The sequence below is a fragment of the Mustelus asterias genome, chromosome 7 (assembly GCF_964213995.1).
Source record: "Mustelus asterias chromosome 7, sMusAst1.hap1.1, whole genome shotgun sequence".
Taxonomy (NCBI): domain Eukaryota; kingdom Metazoa; phylum Chordata; class Chondrichthyes; order Carcharhiniformes; family Triakidae; genus Mustelus; species Mustelus asterias.
Window position 1 is genome coordinate 77,196,203 of NC_135807.1, and position 22,794 is coordinate 77,218,996.

The 22,794-nt window shown below is 43.7% G+C and overlaps 1 protein-coding gene across 1 annotated transcript in view; it reads right to left on the reverse strand.

Moving 5' to 3' along the window:
• Positions 1-22,435, reverse strand: part of slco5a1 (solute carrier organic anion transporter family member 5A1) — a 162,734-nt gene extending 140,299 nt beyond the window's left edge. The window contains exon 1 of the mRNA XM_078216292.1: positions 21,881-22,435. Within this exon, the coding sequence (XP_078072418.1) occupies positions 21,881-22,364 (484 nt within the window). The 5' untranslated portion in view covers positions 22,365-22,435. The remainder of the gene's footprint in view (positions 1-21,880) is intronic.
• Between the last annotated feature and the right edge of the window lie 359 nt (positions 22,436-22,794).

The window sequence follows — 22,794 nt, forward strand, 5'->3', positions numbered from 1 at the left end:
ACCGTCCGTGTGCCTGAGTAGTGTTCCTTTTTCTCTGTGGGGCTGCTGGCCACTATGGGCCTCTCCCATTGGTCACTTTGGGCCTCTCCCATTCGCTCTCCTGCCTCTTGTGCTGCACTCCCATGCCCAATTGGATGACAAATATAGAGGTGGTCTTCTAATTGGATGTTTCCCATAACTAGGCAGGCACTATGGAAACGCGCAGGCTTACACCTCGGGAGTGGTCCTGACATCGGATACCCAAAGCCTATAGAAATTTCAAACCAGTTCTCCCAACGGTGCTGATAACTGGCTCTCTGATTGGGCCTGTGTCCTTAGGAATCCACCCGCCATCCTCAATTAGACAACAATCACAGAGACAGGATGATAAAGTCTTACCAAACTCTGTGACAACAGAAAATCTCCTTCATTGTGCATTTCCATTTATCTTTTCTGCCCTTTTGCCTTGCCAACAATCGGGTGCAGTCCCGTGAGTGAAAGTAACCCCCTCTGTTACAACGTATCCTTCATTAGTAATCCTAAACATTACAGTCTAGATTTTCTGATGAGAGTAACAATGCCCAGCAGAAAAACTAGGCTCTATTTCCACAGGCAAATCAACCTTGCACAACATCAAGGTTAGGTGGATTGGCCATGCTAAATTGCCCCTTAGTGTCAAGGGGACTAGCTAGGGTAAAGGCATGGGGTTATGGGGATAGGGCCTGGGGTGGGATTGCCGTCAGTGTGGACGCGATGGGCCGAATGGCCTCCTTCTGCACTGTAGGATTCTAATCACAGAAAAACCCAACCCTATCCTCAGCCATAACCACACATTTACACATTTTAGCAAAGACTGCTGGATAGCAATCAGGAGCAGCATTTTCCACTCCCCAGTCCATCCAAAATATAAAGGCCTCAACACGTGTCCTGGCTGAAATCAGCTATCTCAACAGAGATCACAGAATGGACATGGGAGCTTTTTGTTCTTCGTGGATTAGTGACACATTTGCAGTGCATTTAATAACTGAGCAACAAGAAAGTCATTGTGCAACACAAAGCCTCTTATTGTACATCTCTGAATGATACTACAGCATTGCTAATAAAATTAACTTAACTATCCCTGAAAGAACACAAGTGCCATGGACTCATCTGCACCTTTCTATTGTGTTATTTGTTAAGAATAGAGAAAACTTTAATTATGAATGCTTCATTTACTTTTTTATATGCTTTACATGTGAAGCATTACAGGTATATACATTAAAGTGTTAAGAAATAAATGTAAAACTAAATTAATAATTTACGTACCCATTGCTAGATTTGGCAAAAATCAAATCTTTAATTATTTTCTCCTTTCTGAATGATAGAACTACTCCACTAATTTTCACTGAATCAAAAGCAGCCTTTCAGATTATTTCTAACTCTTTTACACCTAAAAATTAGAAAAACTGTAAAGTAGCAGCAAAGAATTGGTCATTATTATGTTATAAAGAGTTCGGTCAAATAGCAAATCATGTGTAGGTGGTTAGAAGAGTTACAGTACTGTATCATAATGAAATTTATGAGTTTATGAGTTGACAAGTTGGTTCTCAGTACCCACCTACTACATGACATATGCTGAATCACACGTCACTATAAAAATTCTTCATTCACTTCCCTCACCAAAACAAAGAAAAACAGTATTTACACATCAGCAACTTGATGGGCTAGAACATGATAGTTTGGTGTATCGGAGCACTAATCTAAGTTCTAAATCCATAGTTCAAATCGACCTCAGAATTATTATTGTATTAAAGCTGCATCCACCCCACTGATTGTGTAGCTAAATCCACCATTTAATATGGAACTGAAGCCATATTTAAATCTGTGGCTTCCAGATGGCTTTACTTTTGGCCTCGAACATGACTGGGATCATCAGCAGTTTGCAAGTCAGACAAGACTGTGGGATGTGGGATGAATGGGACACGACAAGGAAAACTAGGTTTGAGGATATAAGTGACCCCTGTCTCAGCAATGGCCCTTCACATAAACAGCACATCACCTCCATGGGGGTTGGAATGTGCAGGTGTGCCTCCTCCCCACTAACTAGTGTCGCAGTGATGGAGAAAAATCCTGAATTACGTACAGATATATGAACTTCCAAATAAGATTTATGCTTTTAAAAATGGACATACAATCCAAAGATGGCTAAGGATGTAAATTCTGAGAATGTAAATTCAGTCACTGTCTGAATTGTTCCAGTGTGGGCAACATGAAGAGACAGACAATGGAAAGTCAAATCCTGTGTCAAAGAGGCACATTTGAAACAAAGAAGCCAAAAAATGTGAACTACCATCTCCTGTGGAGATAATAGAAGCTGATTACCATCACAGCAGGAATTATATCCTGTAAAATATGTCCTAGACCAGTTTGTGAATTTTCACCTTCCAGGAACATACAAGAGAGTGGAATAAAATACCAGCTGGAAAACTTAGTCAGTGTGGACTGGGTATGTCAGGGTGTGTGACACAAAAACAAAAAAAAATCAGAGTCCCCATTTGCACTGCAGGAAAAAATGCCAAATATCGCTCTCTCTGACTGCTGAAGCAAGCCAAGTCAGAAAAGCCACACCCGAAAAGGAAGCAGGACAACCTCTCAGCCAAACCATAGGACCCAGAAATCTTGAAACCAACTGCTGAAGTCAGCGCTACTGGAATCACAAATCACAAAAGGCTGCAACATTTCGCCATCTACTCCTCCCGGACAAGCCAAAGACTGATTTGTGTATGTTTGTTTTTTAAACTTGTTTTTTTTAAAACTCACTTCTGATTTCTAATCTGTGTGAATGTATATGCATGTGTTTTATATTTTTTCTTGTGTTTAATGGCTAATAAACTCACTCTTTTCTTAACTCAAGAAAGCCTGGTTAAATTGGTTGTTTTGAAAGCATTAATATATTGGGACTGAGAACAGGTATCTGAAAGGGAACGGATCCTTTTTGAAATAATCTTGTTGCAACCAACTAAGGGGACTGAATAAAGAAAGGGAGCCAGTTCATCCCTCCTCACCCAGGAGTGCAACAATTTGAGGGTATCCCATCCACAAATTGTGGTTCATGCTGAGATAGCTCCCAGAGAGGAAACAAAGGGTAATAAATTTGGGAGTTTTGCCCAGGGATCGGGTCAATAATAGTTAGTTCCTGCTTTCTCCAGCTATCTGCCACATTCTCTTGCAAGAGAAAGGAAGGTACATCAGTGAGTCGAATGAATATGATTAATGTGATATAGCTGCAATGGTTGATAGCTGGTAGTGTGTGTGAGCTGTGAGTGCAGTGTTAATGTGTGAGGTGAGATGAAGCATATGAATACCAGGTATGAATCCTGATTGATGCAAACTTTTTGTCTGTCCGTGATGGGGTTGGTGAATAGAGTAGTGTGTGAGGCTATTGGTGCAGTTGGTAGGATATAACATTTGAAGAAACAGTCACTGCCCTTGCCCACTTGTGTGGTAATCAAACTTCTTTGGGGCTTGGGGCTAAAATCTTAGCACTGATCTCCATAAATGTCTGTTCCTTCTGCCTTCTCACTGGGTGCCTGGAAAGCCACTTGCTCTTTGTGGATACAGGGTAGCTCCCAACCTTTCCACCAAGATGTCCAAAACAATAAGATAATGGAGCCTTACTGGTGCATGCAGCCAATTAACAACGTATATAGAATTGGCTGCATCTCAAAACCATTATAAACAGGCAGCATGACGATGATGCATTGCCTCCATTACACCGAGTGGGTGCGGATTCATTGTCCATCCCAACCCTCACGCCTGTTTTCAGGAGCTCTCCAATTTACTCCCCTTTCGCTTTGGCCAAGCCTCTGATAATCACCAGGAAATTTTCTACTATTCCTCCCATCATTCTTACCCCATGGGGTTTTTATGATGGTGAAGGCGCTATATAATTGTTGTTGAATTTACCATTCCTTATTTAGTAGACAGAGTGTTTTGACAAATGGTCTCAAAATCAGCAAGCATGGATGGGAAAATTCACCAGCATATTGCCTCAGCATCCATATTCAGTGACCATTGCTGGATATCCACATAATGAGATGTTGGCTGAAAAAATGTCTGGGCTCTATATGATGTCAAGAAGCTTGTTGGAACTATAATAAAAACAGAAAACGCTGGAAAAACTGTAGATCTGGCAAAATCTGCGGAGAGAGAAACAGAGTTACCGTTTCAGAATTGTATGACTCTTCTTCCAAAGGGTACTGTTCTTCTTTCCGACGGGATTTCCATTCATCCTTCTTTAACTTTGAAGAAGAGTCATATGGACTCTAAACAATAACTTTGTTTCTCTGTCCATCAATGCTTTTTTATTTCAAATCTCCAGCATCCACAGTATTTTGTTTTCATTGTAGCTTGTCAGTACTCACTGTCCAGAGATGGAGCTGGCATCCTTTGTCCACCTCATTCTTTCCCAGGACATTAAAAGGATGAACCCACCCTGTCCTCATTCTGCCTTTAGTCCAACCTACAATCTTGGGACTTACCGAACCCAATCTTGGAGTCACCTAATCTGGGTTTCTTGATGTACCTCTTCATATTTCTACACTGAGGGTTTGGCTTTAAAAAAATGAAACGGTTTTGACTCATTTAACAATAGGCTTCAGTCTCCAGCACCAAAGGGGCTGAAATTCCTCTCCCACACCACATAGTCACAGCTTTTGTGCCAGCAACCCATTAGAAAGACAGTCTTGTATTTATTTCCTATTGCAGTGCCACGACAACTGCCAGTAAGTAGGTTCAACAGTTTGTACAGGGGCTGTTACACCTGAGAACAGATGGCATGGCGTTCAATTACTGACGGCCGAGGCAGACTTCCATCACTTTTTTCAAGGGCGATTAGGGATGGGCAATAAATGCAGGCTCAGCAATATCCCATGAAAGAATCTTTTAAAAAAGTGATTGATGACAGCCAGTTTTAAATTTTGAGTGGCTGACCAGCAGAATCTGGAGCCATTGTTGAGGCTCAGGCCTCATTTAGTTAAATCACATCCTGACACAGCTTGCTGGATGCAGGCCAATCCAACATCAGCTCGCCCGGAGGCGACCCAGTAGGTATTAAGACAACCTTAGGCAGGTGAGGTGATGGAGAGAGTCCTGAATGACGGTATCCCAGATTATTTTTGGCAGAGGTGCCTTCATACTCTTCAGAATTACACAAAAATATTTAAAACTGATCATTTTTAGGATTTTGTCCGTTCCAGTGAACTTGAGTTACAGTATGTGGGCATTTTAAACTAAGACACCCCCGACACTCCCCATGCAGGATCAGATGGAACACCAGTTTTACACTCTGGAATATTATCCCCCATTGATTTAAATCATAGAATCCCTACAGTGCAAAAGGAGACCATTCGGCCCATCTTGTTTGCACCGACTCTCTTACAACCAGCCCACCCCCGCCCTATCCCCATAACCCCACGTATTTACCCCACTAATCCCCCTAACCTACACATTTTTGGACACTAAGGGGCAATTTAGCATCATCGATCCACCTAACCTACACATCTTTGGACTGTGGGAGGAAACTGGAGCATCCGGAGGAAACCCATGTAGACACAGGGAGAACGTACAAACTCCACCTAGACAGTCACCCAAGGCCAGAATTGAACCTGCGTCCCTGGTGCTGTGAGGCAGCAGTGCTAACCACTATGCCACCGTGCCACCCTAAATGGAAAGGAAAATTGACAAAGCCTGAAAATACTAATTCTGTCAGTTTCCCGGTGGACAGGTTAGGTTAAAGTTGCCTTGAAATGAATCTGCTGAAACAACTAAACAATTCTGGAGCCAAAACTCTCAGAAGACAAGGTAGCAAGATAACAGCCAGTGTAAAGACACGGTTTGAATGTCATACAGTACACAGCAGTGCTATTGTGTTCCCAGTGCACAGCGTAGGGATTTTCGGGGCCTGCCTTGATTTACATACATTCTGGTAGCTCTGCATTCCCAACCCGGATAAATCAAAATACCCTGGGAAATAACTTTGTAACATGCTTCTGGCACAAGGCCTGTGCTTCGTAATTCCCCCCCAGCATGGACTGCTGAATGCCACATGAACATGTGTATTCTCTCTGTGATTAGTCTAGCTAAGCTCAGGTGTCCAGGGTGTCAAGGGGGGGGGAAACTAGCTATTTCTTTGGCATTGAATACTGTTGTACAAAATGTGCAGGGAAATATTTACCTAAACAACTGAAGAATTGAAGCTGCTTTCATCCACTAAAAAAATGCATACAGCTTCCTCCTTTAAAAAGTGCATTTGTATTCAAAACGTAATATCACGATCCAACCAGGTACTGCTGTTTATATTTTGAAATTATGAAAAGTAACCAAATATTTGGTACAGTTTTCCATTAGCATTGAACTCCACTTTCCCCTCAGGCCCCCTGGATTTGAGGGAAAGGGTCAGAACTGTATTGAAACCAATCATCCCTACAGTAATGTCACTTAATTAATTATTCGTATTTTCCAGGTGTCACTATTCTTTCAGTCACAATACTCCATGATTGCTTTCTCCTGAGTTGTCATGACAATTTTTAGACTCATATAGTTTTACAACACAAAAAGAGGCCCTTCAGCCCATCGTATCTGTGCCAGCCATCAAGCACCTATCTATTCCAATCCCATTTTCCAGCACTTGGTCCATGGCCTTGTATGCTATGGTGTTTCAAGCATGGTGTTTCCCACCACCCTCGGTGTGAAAAGGTTTTTCCTCATATCCCCTCTAAATCTTCAATCATGCCCCCTGGTTACTGACCCCTCTACTAAGGGGAAAAGTTTCTTCCTATCTGCCCTATGTCCTACAGAATTTTGTAGACCTCGATCAGGTCTCCCCCCCCCCTCAGCCTTCTCTGCTCTAAGGAAAACAACCCCAGCCTAACCAGCCTCTCTTCATAGCTGAAACGCTCCAGCTCAGGCAACATTCTGATGAAGCTCCTCTTTCCAGTGCAAACACATCCTTCCGATAGTGTGGTGATCAGAACTGCACACAATATTCCAGCTGTAACATAAAGAATGTTTTATACAGCTCCATCATAACCTCCCTGCTTTGATATTCTATGCCTCGGCTAATAGAGGCAAGTATCCCAGGTGCCTTCTGAGCCACATTATCTACCTGGCCTGCTGCCTTCGGGGATCTATGGACATGCACCCCAAGGTCCATCTGATCTTCTGTGCTTCCTAATTAGGCAACACATTTTCCTGGTAAGATTTTCGGTGGAGGATTTAATGCAATCCTCCACTGATAGGAGGCTCATCAATGAGTATCTCCAGGAAGAAGCTGAGCTATTCAGGCGAAAAAGGTTGCAGTTTTGACCCCAGTCTAAGCTTAACCTGGGACATCAATAGATTTGTTGTAATTAACCTCAGTGCCTATGTTAGAGGTAGACAAAAGTGAGCCATGGCTCCATCTGATGCTAGTATGCATGCATTGGTGCTGAGCCAGGAACAGAAGCAGTTGTGATGGCTCGTGTGATTGAATAGTCTGAATATTCAGGTATTTTCCAAATGCATACAGCAATTTGTATTGTTACCATGTTAATACACTGATTCTGCTGGTCACTGAATATGGCAAGTAACAACGTTAATCCAAAGTCCCTATATGTTGCGCATTCACACCAAATGCGGCTGGCATTTGGTGTGGCTAATTAGGCAACACATATATTTCTCGGCTTCATCATTCATCACATGCTTCTTTGTGCACTACTTTAAGAGAAAGGTACACAGAATAAATAAGGGACTAAGAGGTCAGGGGTCCATACTCAAACTCTTGATATCATACTTTTTAACCTCCACATTCAATCATTCATTCTCTCCCTCTCACATAGGCATATTCTGCAGTACTGCAGCTGAACATTTTTGCCAAGTGAAGTTTAGTTTCATGAGTGGCTTAACCGCCAATAGTCTAAAATATGTTCATCCAATGTTCTACACAATCTAGAGGAACTCCATGTTATACTGTCCATGACTTTCTGTCCATCAATCTTAATGCACCAGATTCGTTGCAGAAAGGAGACAATTTTCAAATAGTATGTACAAAATGGGCACAAAACGCAGCTGTGACAGCCTAAAACCTACTGATATGAGGAAGTACCACATTGAGCTTCATTTCCATACTGAGAGGAAGCTGGTTGTGTTCGTCCTTTAATAGCTTTCCTGGTAAACCAGGGCCTCCTTGCACACTGAAGGGTAGCTATGAAGTTCTTGGTGTGAACAATCCAGTGGAGTAAGGCCTCTTGTGCGCTCTCTCCATCTGCCCAATCACTTTACAGCTGTAAGCAGAACTCTTGGCTCTAAGCTACTGCTTCTCTTCCTCTTTCAGTGGTAATGGCCCAACAGTGGCATTTGTGTCCTTAAACAAGCACAGGACTTTTGCATATATTAAGTAAGTACAAGCTAATTTCAGGCATCAGACACGTCCAAAAGAAAGGCCAGCACAAAATGGTGCCAGGCATTATTCCAGTGTGGTACCAAACAGGTAGACCAACGCTCATCTTTTAGGTTTCAAGCAGCAATACTATCATTGCTAAGTAGCCAGAGACCTGTTCTGTTGAACATTACCCCTATGCAACCAAAACACTTGGGGTTAAAACATCATTGTACTTTAATCTCAACGTGTGAAATGTAAAAACAGGCATCAGAGTGTGGCAACTAGGGGATTTCACAGTAACTTCAATACAGTGTTAATGTAAGCCTACCTGTGACACTAATAAATAAACTTTAACTTTAAACTTTTTAAACTTTAAACTCTAATGTCAATATATTCAAAATTACAGTGAATATATTCAGAAGCTTATTAATTGACTTCTTAAATAAAATGAAACTTTTAGGAGGAATTCAGAAGCCTCATTCTTACATTTAATTTGATTTTACGGTTTCCTAACTAAATGAACACTGTTAAGCATCTGTCTAGAGAGACAAACATGAAACCATTAAGGATAACCTGCACCAAGCAAAAAATCTTCCCATTAAAAATGTGCTCAGAAGCTGAAGATTCTTAAAACATCTGTCTTTGTAATGAAAGTCTGCAATTTATTAATTCAAATTTCTCCACACTTTAGAAAATGAATGTTTTTCTGAGATAAGCTAAAGAGGGTCACGTACAATTGAGGAACTAACAGAAAAAGCTTTGTGAAGTGTCAAAGAGATGTCACTGAAAAATGTTCAAGGACAGGTTACAATACGTGTGGTGAAAAAATTAAAGGAATACTGTGAATCGGTTTCCATTCCTGCAGACAATGCTGGAGTGTTAGAATTGACTGATTTTTAATAACTAAACTAACCGTACTAATAAAAAACAGAAAACGCTGGAAAATCTCAGCAGCTCTGACAGCATCTGTAGACAGAATATGGAGCTAATGTTTCGAGTCTGGATGACCTTTCATCAGAGCTCCTTTATTTAGTACAAAGAACAAAGAACAAAACAGCACAGGAACAGGCCCTTCGGCCCTCCAAGCCCGCGCCGCTCCCCGGTCCAGGATTGAATCCTGAATCCAGGATCCCCGCCCAATTTTCCAGCCTATCTACATACCAATATCCTATCCACCGAGCTGTCCCTCACAGCTATGATGCTTTGTTCATTACAACCTATTAACTTACCCCCACCCCCCCATTCCAGACCACGTGATCTCCAGGGAGAGGCGAAAACCCAGAGTGAAAAACCCCAGGGCCAATATGGGGAAAAAAAAATCTGGGAAATTCCTCTCCGACCCCCTGAGGCGATCGAAACGAGTCCAGGAGATCACAATGGCCCCGATCGGAAAATGCTTCCCAACCCTAGTCATTTCCACTTCCACGAACACCATATGAATTCCCTGCCCCCGAGACAGGTTCCCAACTATCTGCAGTCTCTGGCACCAGCAAGATGATCGTAGAATGAAGCCTTGAAACGAGAAACCAGGAACAATTAGCCCGCGCCGCTCCCTGGTCCAAACTAGACCACTCTTTTGTATCCCTCCATTCCCACTCCGTTCATATAGCTGTCTAGATAAGTCTTAAACGTTCCCAGTGTGTCCGCCTCCACCACCTTGCCCGGCAACACATTCCAGGCCCCCACGACCCTCTGTGTGAAATATGTCCTTCTGATATCTGTGTTAAACCTCCCCCCCTTTACCTTGAACCTATGACCCCTCGTGAACGTCACCACCGACCCGGGGAAAAGCTTCCCACCGTTCACCCTATCTATGCCTTTCATAATTTTATACACCTCTATTAAGTCTCCCCTCATCCTCCGTCTTTCCAAGGAGAACAACCCCAGTTTCCCCAATCTCTCCTCATAACCAAGCCCCTCCATACCAGGCAACATCCTGGTAAACCTCCTCTGTACTCTCTCCAAAGCCTCCACGTCCTTCTGGTAGTGTGGCGACCAGAACTGGACGCAGTATTCCAAATGCGGCCGAACCAACGTTCTATACATCTGCAACATCAGACCCCAACTTTTATACTCTATGCCCCGTCCTATAAAGGCAAGCATGCCATATGCCTTCTTCACCACCTTCTCCACCTGTGACGTCACCTTCAAAGATCTGTGGACTTGCACACCCAGGTCCCTCTGCGTCTCTACACCCTTTATGGTTCTTCCATTTATCGTGTAGCTCCTCCCTACATTATTCCCACCAAAATGCATCACTTCGCATTTATCAGGATTGAACTCCATCTGCCATTTCCTTGCCCAAATTTCCAGCCTATCTATATCCTTCTGTAGCCTCTGACAATGTTCCTCACTATCTGCAAGTCCTGCCAGTTTTGTGTCGTCCGCAAACTTACTGATCACCCCAGTTACTCCTTCTTCCAGATCATTTATATAAATCACAAACAGCAGAGGTCCCAATACAGAGCCCTGCGGTACACCACTAGTCACAGGCCTCCAGCCGGAAAAAGACCCTTCCACTACCACCCTCTGTCTTCTATGACCAAGCCAGTTCTCCACCCATCTAGCCACCTCCCCCTTTATCCCATGGGATCCAACCTTTTTCACTAGCCTACCATGAGGGACTTTGTCAAATGCTTTACTAAAGTCCATATAGACAACATCCACGGCCCTTCCTTCGTCAACCATTTTGGTCACTTCTTCAAAAAACACCACCAGGTTCGTGAGGCATGACCTCCCTCTCACAAAACCATGTTGACTATCGTTAATGAGTTTATTCCTTTCTAAATGCGCATACATCCTATCTTTAAGAATCTTCTCCAACAACTTCCCCACCACGGACGTCAAGCTCACCGGCCTATAATTACCCGGGTTATCCTTCCTACCCTTCTTAAATAACGGGACCACATTGGCTATCCTCCAATCCTCTGGGACCTCACCTGTGTCCAGTGACGAGACAAAGATTTGCGTCAGAGGCCCAACTATTTCACCTCTCGTCTCCCTGAGCAGCCTTGGATAGATTCCATCAGGCCCTGGGGATTTGTCAGTCTTTATATTCTCTAACAAACCTAACACTTCCTCCTTTGTAATGGAGATTTTCTCCAACTGTTCAACACTCCCCTCCGAGACACTCCCAGTCAACACATCCCTCTCCTTAGTGAATACCGACGCAAAGTATTCATTTAGGATCTCCCCTACCTCTTTGGGCTCCAAGCATAAGTCCCCACTTTTGTCCCTGAGAGGTCCGATTTTTTCCCTAACAACCCTTTTGTTCCTAACGTATGAATAAAATGCCTTGGGATTCTCCTTAATCCTGTCTGCCAAGAACATTTCGTGACCCCTTTTTGCTCTTCTAATTCCCCGTTTGAGTATTTTCCTACTTTCATTATACTCCTCCAGAGCTCCCTCCGTTTTTAGCTGCTTGGACCTAACATACGCCTCTCTTTTCCTTTTGACCAGTCCCTCAATTTCCCTGGTTATCCACGGTTCTCTAATCCTACCCTTCCTATCCTTCTTTTTTACAGGCACATGCTTGTCCTGTAGCCCTAACAACCGTTCCTTAAAAGACTGCCACATACCAGATGTGGATTTACCCTCAAACAGCCTCTCCCAATCAAGAGCTGCCAATTTCTGCCTGATCCCAATAAAGTTAGCCTTCCCCCAATCCAACACCTTACCCTTGGGACACCACTCATCCTTTTCCATCATTATCCTAAAGCTAACAGAATTGTGGTCACTATTTGCCACATGTTCCCCGACCAAAACTTTGAAGACCTGACCGGGCTCATTCCCCAGCACCAGGTCCAGTATAGCCCCCTCTCTAGTTGGGCTGTCCACATATTGTTCCAACGAACCCTCCTGTACACATTTTACAAATGCCTCACCATCCAGAGTCCCTGCCCTCAGCGATTTCCAGTCTATACCAGGGAAATTGAAGTCTCCCACTACAACAACCCTATATTTCCTGCACCTATCCAGTATCTCCTGACATATCCATTCTTCCACTTCCCTTGGGCTGTTGGGGGGCCTGTAGTACACCCCCAACATAGTGACTGCGCCTTTCCTGTTTCTAAGTACTAATAGTAACTTCAGTAATACTAAAACCGATAAACATATTGTAGATAGAATTAAAAACTCAAAAGTAGAGCAGCTGGGCTGGATGATATCTATCCGAGGATCTTCAGGATGGTGGGACACATGGTGTGCGAATCTTTAGCCCATATTTTTAATAGCCTGCTGCACTCTAGGGTAGTTCCCGTAGATGTAGAAGAGGCTACTGTAGTCCACAAAGTGACAAGACAGACCTGGGTAACAACAGGCCCATTAACCCGGCATCAGTAATAGCAAAAGGTTATTAAGGGAATCACTAAGGATGCAAGATATGATTATTTTCGGTGGAGAAGGATATATTATGGGCAACCAACATGGTTTCATAAAAAGGTCACATCTGGCTAATCAGATTGAAGTTTTTTGAAGCCACCAAAATGGTGGAAGAAGGAAGTCCTGTAGATTTTTGATAAAATGCCACATAAAAGGCCACTCTACTCTGAAAGGAGTGGGAGCATATTGAGCAGGAATTGAGATGTGTCTATAAAGATATAGACAAACATAAATCTAGATTAATCTAAATCTGTTTGGAGGCCATAAATGATCAAATTGTAGGTATTGGAGACACAATCTACAAATTTGTAGATAATATTAAGATGTGTGTGAATGGTAGGACTGTAGACAATACTAAATGCCTTTATGAGGATCTTGATGTGTTGGGAGATTGAGCTCATGAATAGCAAATGAAGATTAGTTTGGATAGTGTTTAACATACATACACTCTTCTGGGAAAAGTAGCAAAGGGGGTGGAGAAAGGAAGAGATTTGGATATTCTAATGCACATATCTTTAAAGGTATATTAAATAATGCTATGAAGCAATAGTTACAGCGAATAGGCTGTTAAGATGCAGTCGCAGGATAATTGATTATATGACAAGCATACAATTTTGTTCTTATAGCAGACCTTGGTCAGACCTCATTTGGAATATGGTGTCCAGTAATGGTCTCCTCACATGGTGGGTGCTATTGAGGTTCTCAAAAGGATGCAGAGGAGAGTCGTTAGACTAATTACAAGTACAAAACATTGCAGCTATCAACGGTAGGCTTATTCACAGCAAGTGCTGTTCACTCATTGCCCTAGAGTTTGGTGACCTACATTTGCTCCCAACCAAGCAATGCCTTAATTTTAAAATTCTCAACCTTGTTTTCAAATCCCTCTAGGTCTTCCATATCTCTGTCCTCTGAGATGTCTTAGCTCAACTAATTTTGATTTACTGAGCATCCCTGATTTTAATTACTCCATCACTAGTGCCTATGATTTTAGCTGCCTAAGTCCTAAACTTTTGGCCATTTGGTTTGTTCTATAACACTGTTGTGATGTGCCTTAGGGCATTGATTATGTTAAAGACACTACATAAATGCAATATACCATTTGATCAATTTTGATTGCTTAGGTGGGTCAGAGAAGTATTTACCAAATGTTTTCCCATAAATTGGCTTGGGTTTTCAGCCTCTCCCATGGGATCACATTGTTTTGGGTGGAATGTATATACTATGGTGCAGAAGCGACTGGATTTTCAAGCCCCACCATTGGTAGGAATGGAGACAAGTGGGTTCAGAAATTTGCTGATGTGCTAGTTCCCTGGCTCTAACCCACCCCTGGGTCATTTTTTTCCAGAGGCATAATGGGGCAGGGAGGGAGGGGACTGGGGGGTGCAGCACTGTAGCACCAGGTAGCCAAGTCACATAGCTAATGGCCACTTACTACTGCCAGTTGTTGAAGGCCAACAATTTTCCTCAAGTTCCCTGCAAATGGTGAGGAACAGTTTTGCTGCTTGGGGAGGGCCTCCCAGCAGTAGATCAGGGGACCTGTGTTGCAGGTAGGCTTAGAGGCCCTTCATGCCTGTCTGGATTCAGCTGTAACCACAGGCTGCCCAGTGGATGGATTCCCCCCATTTCAATGACAGCCAAGAATCATAGAATCCCTACAGTGCAGGAGGAGGCCATTGGGCCCATCGAAGCTGCACCAACAACAATCACACCCAGGCCCTATCCCCATAACCTCACATATTTACCCCACTAATCCCCCGACACTCAGGAGCAATTTCAGCATGGCCAATCAACCTAACCCACACATCTTTGGACTGTGGGAGGAAACCCATGCAGACACAGGGAGTATGTGCAAACTCCACACCGTCACCCGTGACCGGAATTGAACCTGGGTCCCTGGCGCTGTAAGGCAGTGGTGCTAACCACTGAGCCATCGTGCCGCCCTCAATAGGAAGCAGCAGCAAAGGGCTGATCTGGGATTTGAAGCCAGGACCTCTCACAAACTCTCTAATCATAACAGCTATAAAAGCAAGATTCATACCCCTAGACCAATGAGCCGCCACTAAAACTCGCAATGGTCTCATGGTCATCTTTGATTCCAGATTTTTGCTGAATTTTCAACATTTACAGTTGCAGGATTTAAACTCAGGCCCTCTGGTTTACAAGTCCAGTGAAAATACTGCTGTGCCACTGCCTCCCCTATTCCCCCCAATTCAGAGGCAGTCAAGTGCTGAAGCTTTTTTTTAAACTTTAAATTTGAAAAAGCAAGTTATGGGCACGTCCATTTTGCGTGCTCTCTCCCTCACATGCAAAGGAAGCCTGCTGCTCCTCCCAAGTTGGAGGGCCTCCTATTAGCCCCCCAGCCTCAAGTTCCCCCACCCTGCCTCCCACTGACATCTGTAATTGCACAGCGAGCCAGCCCTCTTACTGTTAATTGACCAATTCAGGCAAAATCACTTTGTAGGGATTAGTCACTCAGAATGCATGCTTTGGACCCCATTTTGAGCCTAATTGTGGGGTCCAGAAGCCTGCAGGAAAATCCTGCCTAATGTATTAATATTGGGTGGACCAATGTAACTTCACCTGTCCATCGTTGTATGTTCATAAAACAAAGCCGATTCTGGTTGAAGAACTGTAATAAAAATGAGTGGACTAAATTTTCTCCCTTCAATCTTGTCCCCCATTCCAGCCCCTCTGCTCCGGATAGCATCAACCTTTGATGGAATGCAGATCTGCAGGACACTGGTACCTCAATACTTGGCTACATTAATATTGTTTTTTGGAATGCACAGAATCACAGCACCAAAACAGACAACACATCAGGTATGTAAAGTAACAACTAGCTCAAAGGTTATTGCAGAGTATTTTTAAGTCGTCCAGGACTCCTGCAATAGTCGGGTTTTAGTGTGTCAAAATGCTATCATTCTGTGGCAGTTACTACACATGAAGCTGGTAAACCCTTTTTGCATGTAATTTTGACATTTACAATTGTGATGTAAATACAAACTGCATTCTATTGAGGTAATTTATATCATCTGGATAGTTATAAATTAAGGTGATACTTATAAAAGATGTTCACGACCTCCAAAATTGGCAAAGAATCCACTTTCTCCTCCAGTTCTACATTATGATGAGAATGAACAAAACATAAAAATCAACTTAGCTGAGCTTCTGTTGGACACTGGCATTCCCAAAATCATTCAAGCACTTTACTTGATTTTGGACATTAGATTCAAGGAAAATATAAACTAATTTCTCTCCCGCTGGTGCTTTCTGGCTGTAAGATATTGCCACATCTGACTCTTCTGTCCTTGAAAGTATTTGAACAGAATTTAATTTGGAAAATGTCTGCCGAGACAGATTATTTCCTCATCACCTCTCATCAAGCTTTAGGAGTTAAATACCAGCACCACTTTCGATTGCCAGAATATGTTCATTTTGGTCCATGCATCATAGATCACTCTTTGCACATTACTGTTTTTGTACTTTGTTGACTAACCAGTAGAAATTATTTAGCAATTAGCAACTGTTCTTATGATCTTTTAAACTGGACCGGTGTTGTAAAAGCCCAACCCTCACATTCTACAGAACCAAAAACTGTTTTATAGCCAACGCACTGGATACTGCATGCACTATAATAAATGTACTACAAGACAAAGTAGTGTGAACAACTAGTACAGAAAGAAAGTATCTATGAATATTGCTCAGTTATTCATTCTCTGATCAACCACAGTGTTCCATCAAACATCAATAAGAATCCTGCCACACCTGCTAGTAATCCTTTCATTACTCTATGTCCCCTACCCAAACAAATGAGGATACCCTAAACATGCTGCCATGCTTTTGTATTTTATTAAGGGTTTAGTTGCATGGATCACAAATCTGGGTCACAAATCTGCATTTAATGCGTGTCTGAGTAGATAGTTTGTTGACTGAGCTGTTGTCATTATTGCTTGTAATCCATATTAAATATAGTTTCTCATGCAAATCTAAGCAACTTTCATTGAGCTCCTACATCTTGGTATGTCTAAATAATCTACTAATGTGTAAAGATAATTTCTGTGAACTGGCTTACAATTAGTACTGTGCTTATGGTGGTGCACTGAGGGCTGCCTCAGTGATGTACTGTATGTACTAAAAAACATCTAGCACCCTATGAGTCATGGTTCTTAATTTGAATGGCTTTGACCACTCAGGCTTGACAAATTTCTCAGCTGTTCTGAGCATGTATGTTCCACAAGGATCTACACCTGCAGCTGTTCAATCTCTCAGAGGGGAAAGAAAATATAGATTTTTCATAGCCACAGGAAGAATGGCATCTTTGCTGTCACAGTTATAACTGATGTGGAAAATTACAAAACAGATTATGCTTAAACACACAAAATAACCGCTGCCTTAATAAAGGGAAATACTGCATTATGGTGTGAACTTCACCTCGTAATGGCTTTACTGTTTCTGTCAACCAACAGCAAGAAAGTAGTTAATTTGGGAAATGGATTGCTATCTGAAAGGGAAGAACCTACCATATAGAATCGTTACAGTGCAGAAAGAGGCTATTCGGCCCATCGAGCCTGCACTGACAACAATCACACTCGGCCCCTGTCCCCATCACACAACTATTTACCCTGCTAATCTCCCTGGAGAGTAAGGATCAATTTAGCATGGCCAATCAACCTAACCTGCACATCTTTGGACATATATTACACACACACACATATATATTTGCACATATATTAAGCTGATCTTTCTCTACACCCTAGCTATGACTGTAACACTTTATTCTGCACCCTCTCCTTTCCTTCTCTCCTATGTACTCCATGAACAGTGTGCTTTGTCTGTATAGCATGCAAGAAACAATGGGTGGGATTCTCCCAAAACAATTTAAGTGCCAAATTTGCGTAGAAACTGGAGTAAATCCCGTTGTTCTTTTCAGCGCTGAGCAGGCCATTGTGCGTGCGCCGATCTCTCAGTGCACGGCCAGCCTCCCGATCACTGGCCAGCACAGCTACCCCCCATCGCTGGCCGTGCGACCGCCTCCACCACCCTTTCGCTGGCCTCCCGGACATGTCCAGCCTCACAACCACCACCAGCCCCCACTACGCCCTGATCGCCCCCAATACTTTTCACTTGTGACAATAAAGGTTCAGAGAGCTGCGTACAAAAGGTTCAGAGAGCTTGGCGAAGATAGGGATCTAGGTGAGTATACGGCTTGTAGGAAGGGACTAAAGAAGGAAATTAGGAGAGCCAGAAGGGGTCACGAGAAGGCCCTGGCAAGTAGAATTAAGGAAAACCCTAAGGTGTTCTATAAATATGTGAAGAGTAAAAGGATGAGACGTGAAGGAATAGGGCCTATAAAAGGTGAAGGCGGGAAAATCAATACGGAACCAGTAGAAATGGCAGAGGTGCTTAATGAGTATTTTGCCTCGGTTTTCACAGAGAAGGACCTGGGTGGATGTACTGTGGGCTTGCGGTGGACTGAAAAGATTGAGTATGTGGACTTTAAGAAAGAGGTTGTGCTGGAATCTTTGAATGGCATCAAGATAGATGGGATGTACCCCAGGTTACTGTGGGAGGCGAGGGAAGAGATTGCAGAGCCTCTGGCGATGATCTTTGCGTCGTCGATGGAGACGGGAGAGGTGCCGGAGGATTGGAGGATTGCAGATGTGGTTCCTATTTTCAAGAAGGGGAATAGGGATAGCCCAGGAAATTACCGACCGGTGAGTCTAACCTCAGTGGTTAGTAAGCTGATGGAGAAGATCCTGAGGGACAAGATTTATGAGCATTTAGAGAGGTTTAGTATGCTCAAGAATACTCAGCATGGCTTTGTCAAAGGCAGATCGTGCCTTACGAGCCTGGTGGAGTTCTTCGAAAATGTGACTAAACACATTGACGAAGGGAAAGCGGTAGATGTGGTTTATATGGATTTTAGCAAGGCGTTCGATAAGGTCCCCCATGCAAGGCTTCTAGAAAAAGTGAGAGGGCATGGGATCCAAGGTGCTGCTGCCCTGTGGATCCAGAACTGGCTTGCCCAAAGGAGGCAGAGAGTGGGTATAGATGGGTCTTTTTCTAAATGGAGGGGGGTCACCAGTGGTGTGCCCCAGGGATCTGTTCTGGGAGTCTTGCTGTTTGTCATTTTCATAAATGACCTGGATGAGGAAGTGGAGGGATGGGTTGGTAAGTTTGCCGACGACACGAAGGTTGGTGGGGTTGTGGATAGTCTGGAGGGATGTCAGAAGTTACAGAGGGACATTGATAGGATGCAAGACTGGGCGGAGAAGTGGCAGATGGACTTCAACCCAGATAAATGCGTAGTGGTCCATTTTGGCAGGTCAAATGGGATGAAGGAGTACAATATAAAGGGAAAGACTCTTAGTACTGTGGAGGATCAGAAGTACCTTGGGGTCTGGGTCCATAGGACTCTAAAATCGGCCCCGCAGGTGGAGGAGGTGGTTAAGAAGGCGTATGGTGTGCTGGCCTTTATCAATCGAGGGATTGAGTTTAGGAGTCCGGGGATAATGATGCAGCTATATAAGACCCTCGTCAGACCCCACTTGGAGTACTGTGCTCAGTTCTGGTCGCCTCATTACAGGAAGGATGTGGAAATGATTGAAAGGGTGCAGAGGCGATTTACAAGGATGTTGCCTGGATTGAGTGGCATGCCTTATGAGGATAGGCTGAGGGAGCTCGGTCTTTTCTCCTTGGAGAGACGTAGGATGAGACGAGACCTAATAGAGGTATATAAGATGTTGAGAGGCATAGATTGGGTGGACTCTCAGAGGCTTTTTTCCAGGGTGGAAATGGCTGCTACGAGAGGACACAGGTTTAAGGTGCTGGGGGGTAGGTACAGGGGAAATGTTAGGGGGAAGTTTTTCACACAGAGGGTGGTGGGCGAGTGGAATCGGCTGCCGTCAGTGGTGGTGGAGGCAAACTCAATAGGGTCTTTTAAGAGACTCCTGGATGAGTACATGGGACTTAATAGGATGGAGGGTTACAGGTAAGCCTAAAAGGTAGGGATATGTTTGGCACAACTTGTGGGGCTGAAGGGCCTGTTTTGTGCTGTGGTTTTCTATGTTTCTATAATAAATCAAATCAAATCAATTGAATATGCAAGGTTACAGGGATAAGGCAAGGGAGTGAGATTAGGTAGAATGCTCTATCAATGATCCAGTACAGACTTGATGAGCTGAATGGCCCCCTTCTACACTGAAAAGATTCTGTGATTTATTTCATTATCAACAATTATATACTAAGAACATACACCACTTGATTCTGTAAGTGCAGAAACGGAGATATATTTGATAGCTTTATGAGGAAAGGCATTATAACTTAGCCACTACATCTTCCAAACTGAATTTAGCATGACATGTGTTCTTGCTGTGATATTAGAAAGTCCTACCAGTTGGATTTTCCTGACCTGTATAAGAGGATAACATCTATTTCTGTATTTCCTGTTGGCAGTCTGCACCAAGGACAGAAAGTACTTCATACCAGTGCAGTCCAGCAACTGAATTTGTTAAACCTATGAAAACTAATCACACAGAGTATGGAAGCAATGAAGTTTTAATAGAAAAAACATCCATTATTAAGACGGTCTCACAAACGGCTTCAACAGGGTTAGTGTTACATTTATCACTGCTGACACATTTGCCCTGATAGGCAGACATGAGTCAAGGCAATCCTTCATCAGCCTCACAAATTCTTTACACAATTGGAAATTAACTCCTAAAGAATTTCAACAGTCTAAAGTTAAAAGTGGCTCTCTTACTGCCTATGTAAGTTTTTGTCATTTTCCCAAATCCTTTTTTTAAATCTTCTCAAGTTACAAATCTTTGCCCATCTAAGGAAGTGACATCCTTCTCCAAGGTACCGACCAATTCTAGGTTGTTGCTAGGAATTACACAAGAGCCTTTTTGGATGTTCTTTCCTGCTGTATCCGCCCATAATATAGCTGCACTCAGGTACCATGATGAAATTGCTGCCATATGAAATAAGCCATTGCAGTACCAAAATATTCATTTTTAATTTTCTGCATGCATTACTTTAATACAATGCACTGTAACATTCACAAGCCAAAGTTCTTCAACTTTGAATGTTACAAATTTTACCCGAGATTGCGTGGCAGTGTGTGAAACAAAATCCTATGGATATTATTGCATAATCAAGGCCATTTGCGATATTGGGTAATATGTAACTTTTGATAATCAGAATATCAGAGTCAATAATATAATTTTTATTTAAAAATCACTAGCAGTGTTGACAACTCAGCCAATTCAGTGAGTATCTCAAGGAACAGTTATACTCTTAAGTCACAGGGGAGCGAAGGGAAAATGTAATGTTTTATGCATTTGTGTTACTGTCCAGATCCAATTTTAGTACAATGTGTTGTCAAGTGTATTACTTTGGCAATTGAAAAAAATACTTGCATTCAAATTTTATTCATGGTAACTTTTCAAACAATCCATATTTCCAGTCGTACAGTCACAACTTGACGAGTCAAAATAGTGGTGCCAGATTTCAAAGTCATGACGTGCACATAATTAAATGACGGCATTATGTGAACGGATCATTAAGGCCAATGGAGAGTTATTCTGCAAATAACTCACGCTCATGTCACAATCTTCAAATGAAAAATAAAATTGGCAGTGAAGCACACACAGATTCATCAAGTGGAATTTTTCCTTGTACAAATGATTATTGATTTTGATGTATTAATTGAAGAAACATTTATCTCTTCTCATAAATATGATTTGTAGCATTATTATCTCAGTGCATATCACAGTTGTAAGTCTAAGATTACTTACTTGGGCACAGTTTATTTGAACCTGATTAATAAAGAGCCCGCAGTACAATTTTTGATCAATTTCCAATTAGGTTATTAAATCATGGTGATAGAGGATACAGTAAGTTTCCAGATTAAGAGCAGTAAGCTGAGATAAGAAGACACTGTTAACCAGGTTCACTTTAAACTTGTTAACTCAGCACTCTGCCAACTGTAGCCAAACTCAGAAACATTTTTGACAATTGGGGTTTTGGTTACATTATGAAAGGCAGCTCCACAGCACAACTCATTGTAACTCTGCCACTTGAAGCTGGCTGGGTGATGGGGTGCAGTTAGTTGTCACTTACCCAGGTATAGAGATGCGTTCTCTGTTTTCACATTGTCGTCCAGGTAGGTGGGTCCCAGGGTGTAAATGGGGGTCGAGCCCACGCCGATGAGGAACTGGGCACAGACAAACAGGACCACATAGAGCGTGTGGTAGTGGCTGGAGGAGTCCTTGTTGACACAGCCCGAATCCGAGTCCCTGCTCTCGGTGCCATTGCCGCCGCTGCACAGCCCCTGGTTGGAGGCGGACTTGTTGAGCTCCTGGATCTGATAGGGCGGAGAGATGAAGTGGGGGAGGCTGAAGAGAGCCGCCCCGGTGGCGATCAGCAAGCCGCCCACGGCCAGCCAGCGGGGCCGGTGCCCTCGCCCCCCGAAGTAGCTGATGAAGACCACCACCAGCAGGCTGCCGATGTCGAAGCAGCTGACCAGCAGGCCGGACTCGGAGCTCTTGAGGTTGTACCTCCTCTCCATGGTGGTGATGACACTGCTGAGGTAGCCGGACACCATGAGGGACTGGATGAAAGTCAGGCAGCACACACACAGCAGAAAGCAGCGGGAGTCCCCCAGCTGGCAGGGGGACTGGGGGCAAGAGGACTGGCAGAGGGACTGGGGGCAGGGCTGGCAGTGGGACTGGAGGCATAGGGGGTGCTGGCAGGGGGTCTGGGGGCATGGGGACTGGCAGGGGGGCAGGGGTTGCTGGCAGGGGGGCTGGGAGCAGGGGGACTGGCAGGGGGGCAGGGGTTGCTGGCAGGAGGGCTGGGAGCAGGGGGATTGGCAGGGGGGCTGGGGGTCCGGGTGGCAGTCCCCGCCGGCAGCCCCCTTCCCGCCGGGGCTGGGGGGCAGCTCCCAGGCCCCGGGCCACAGCAAGGTCGGGCCATTCAGACTGGGCAAACTTTTACATTTGGAAGGCTGGGCTGCTGCGAGCTGCCGGCTGCCC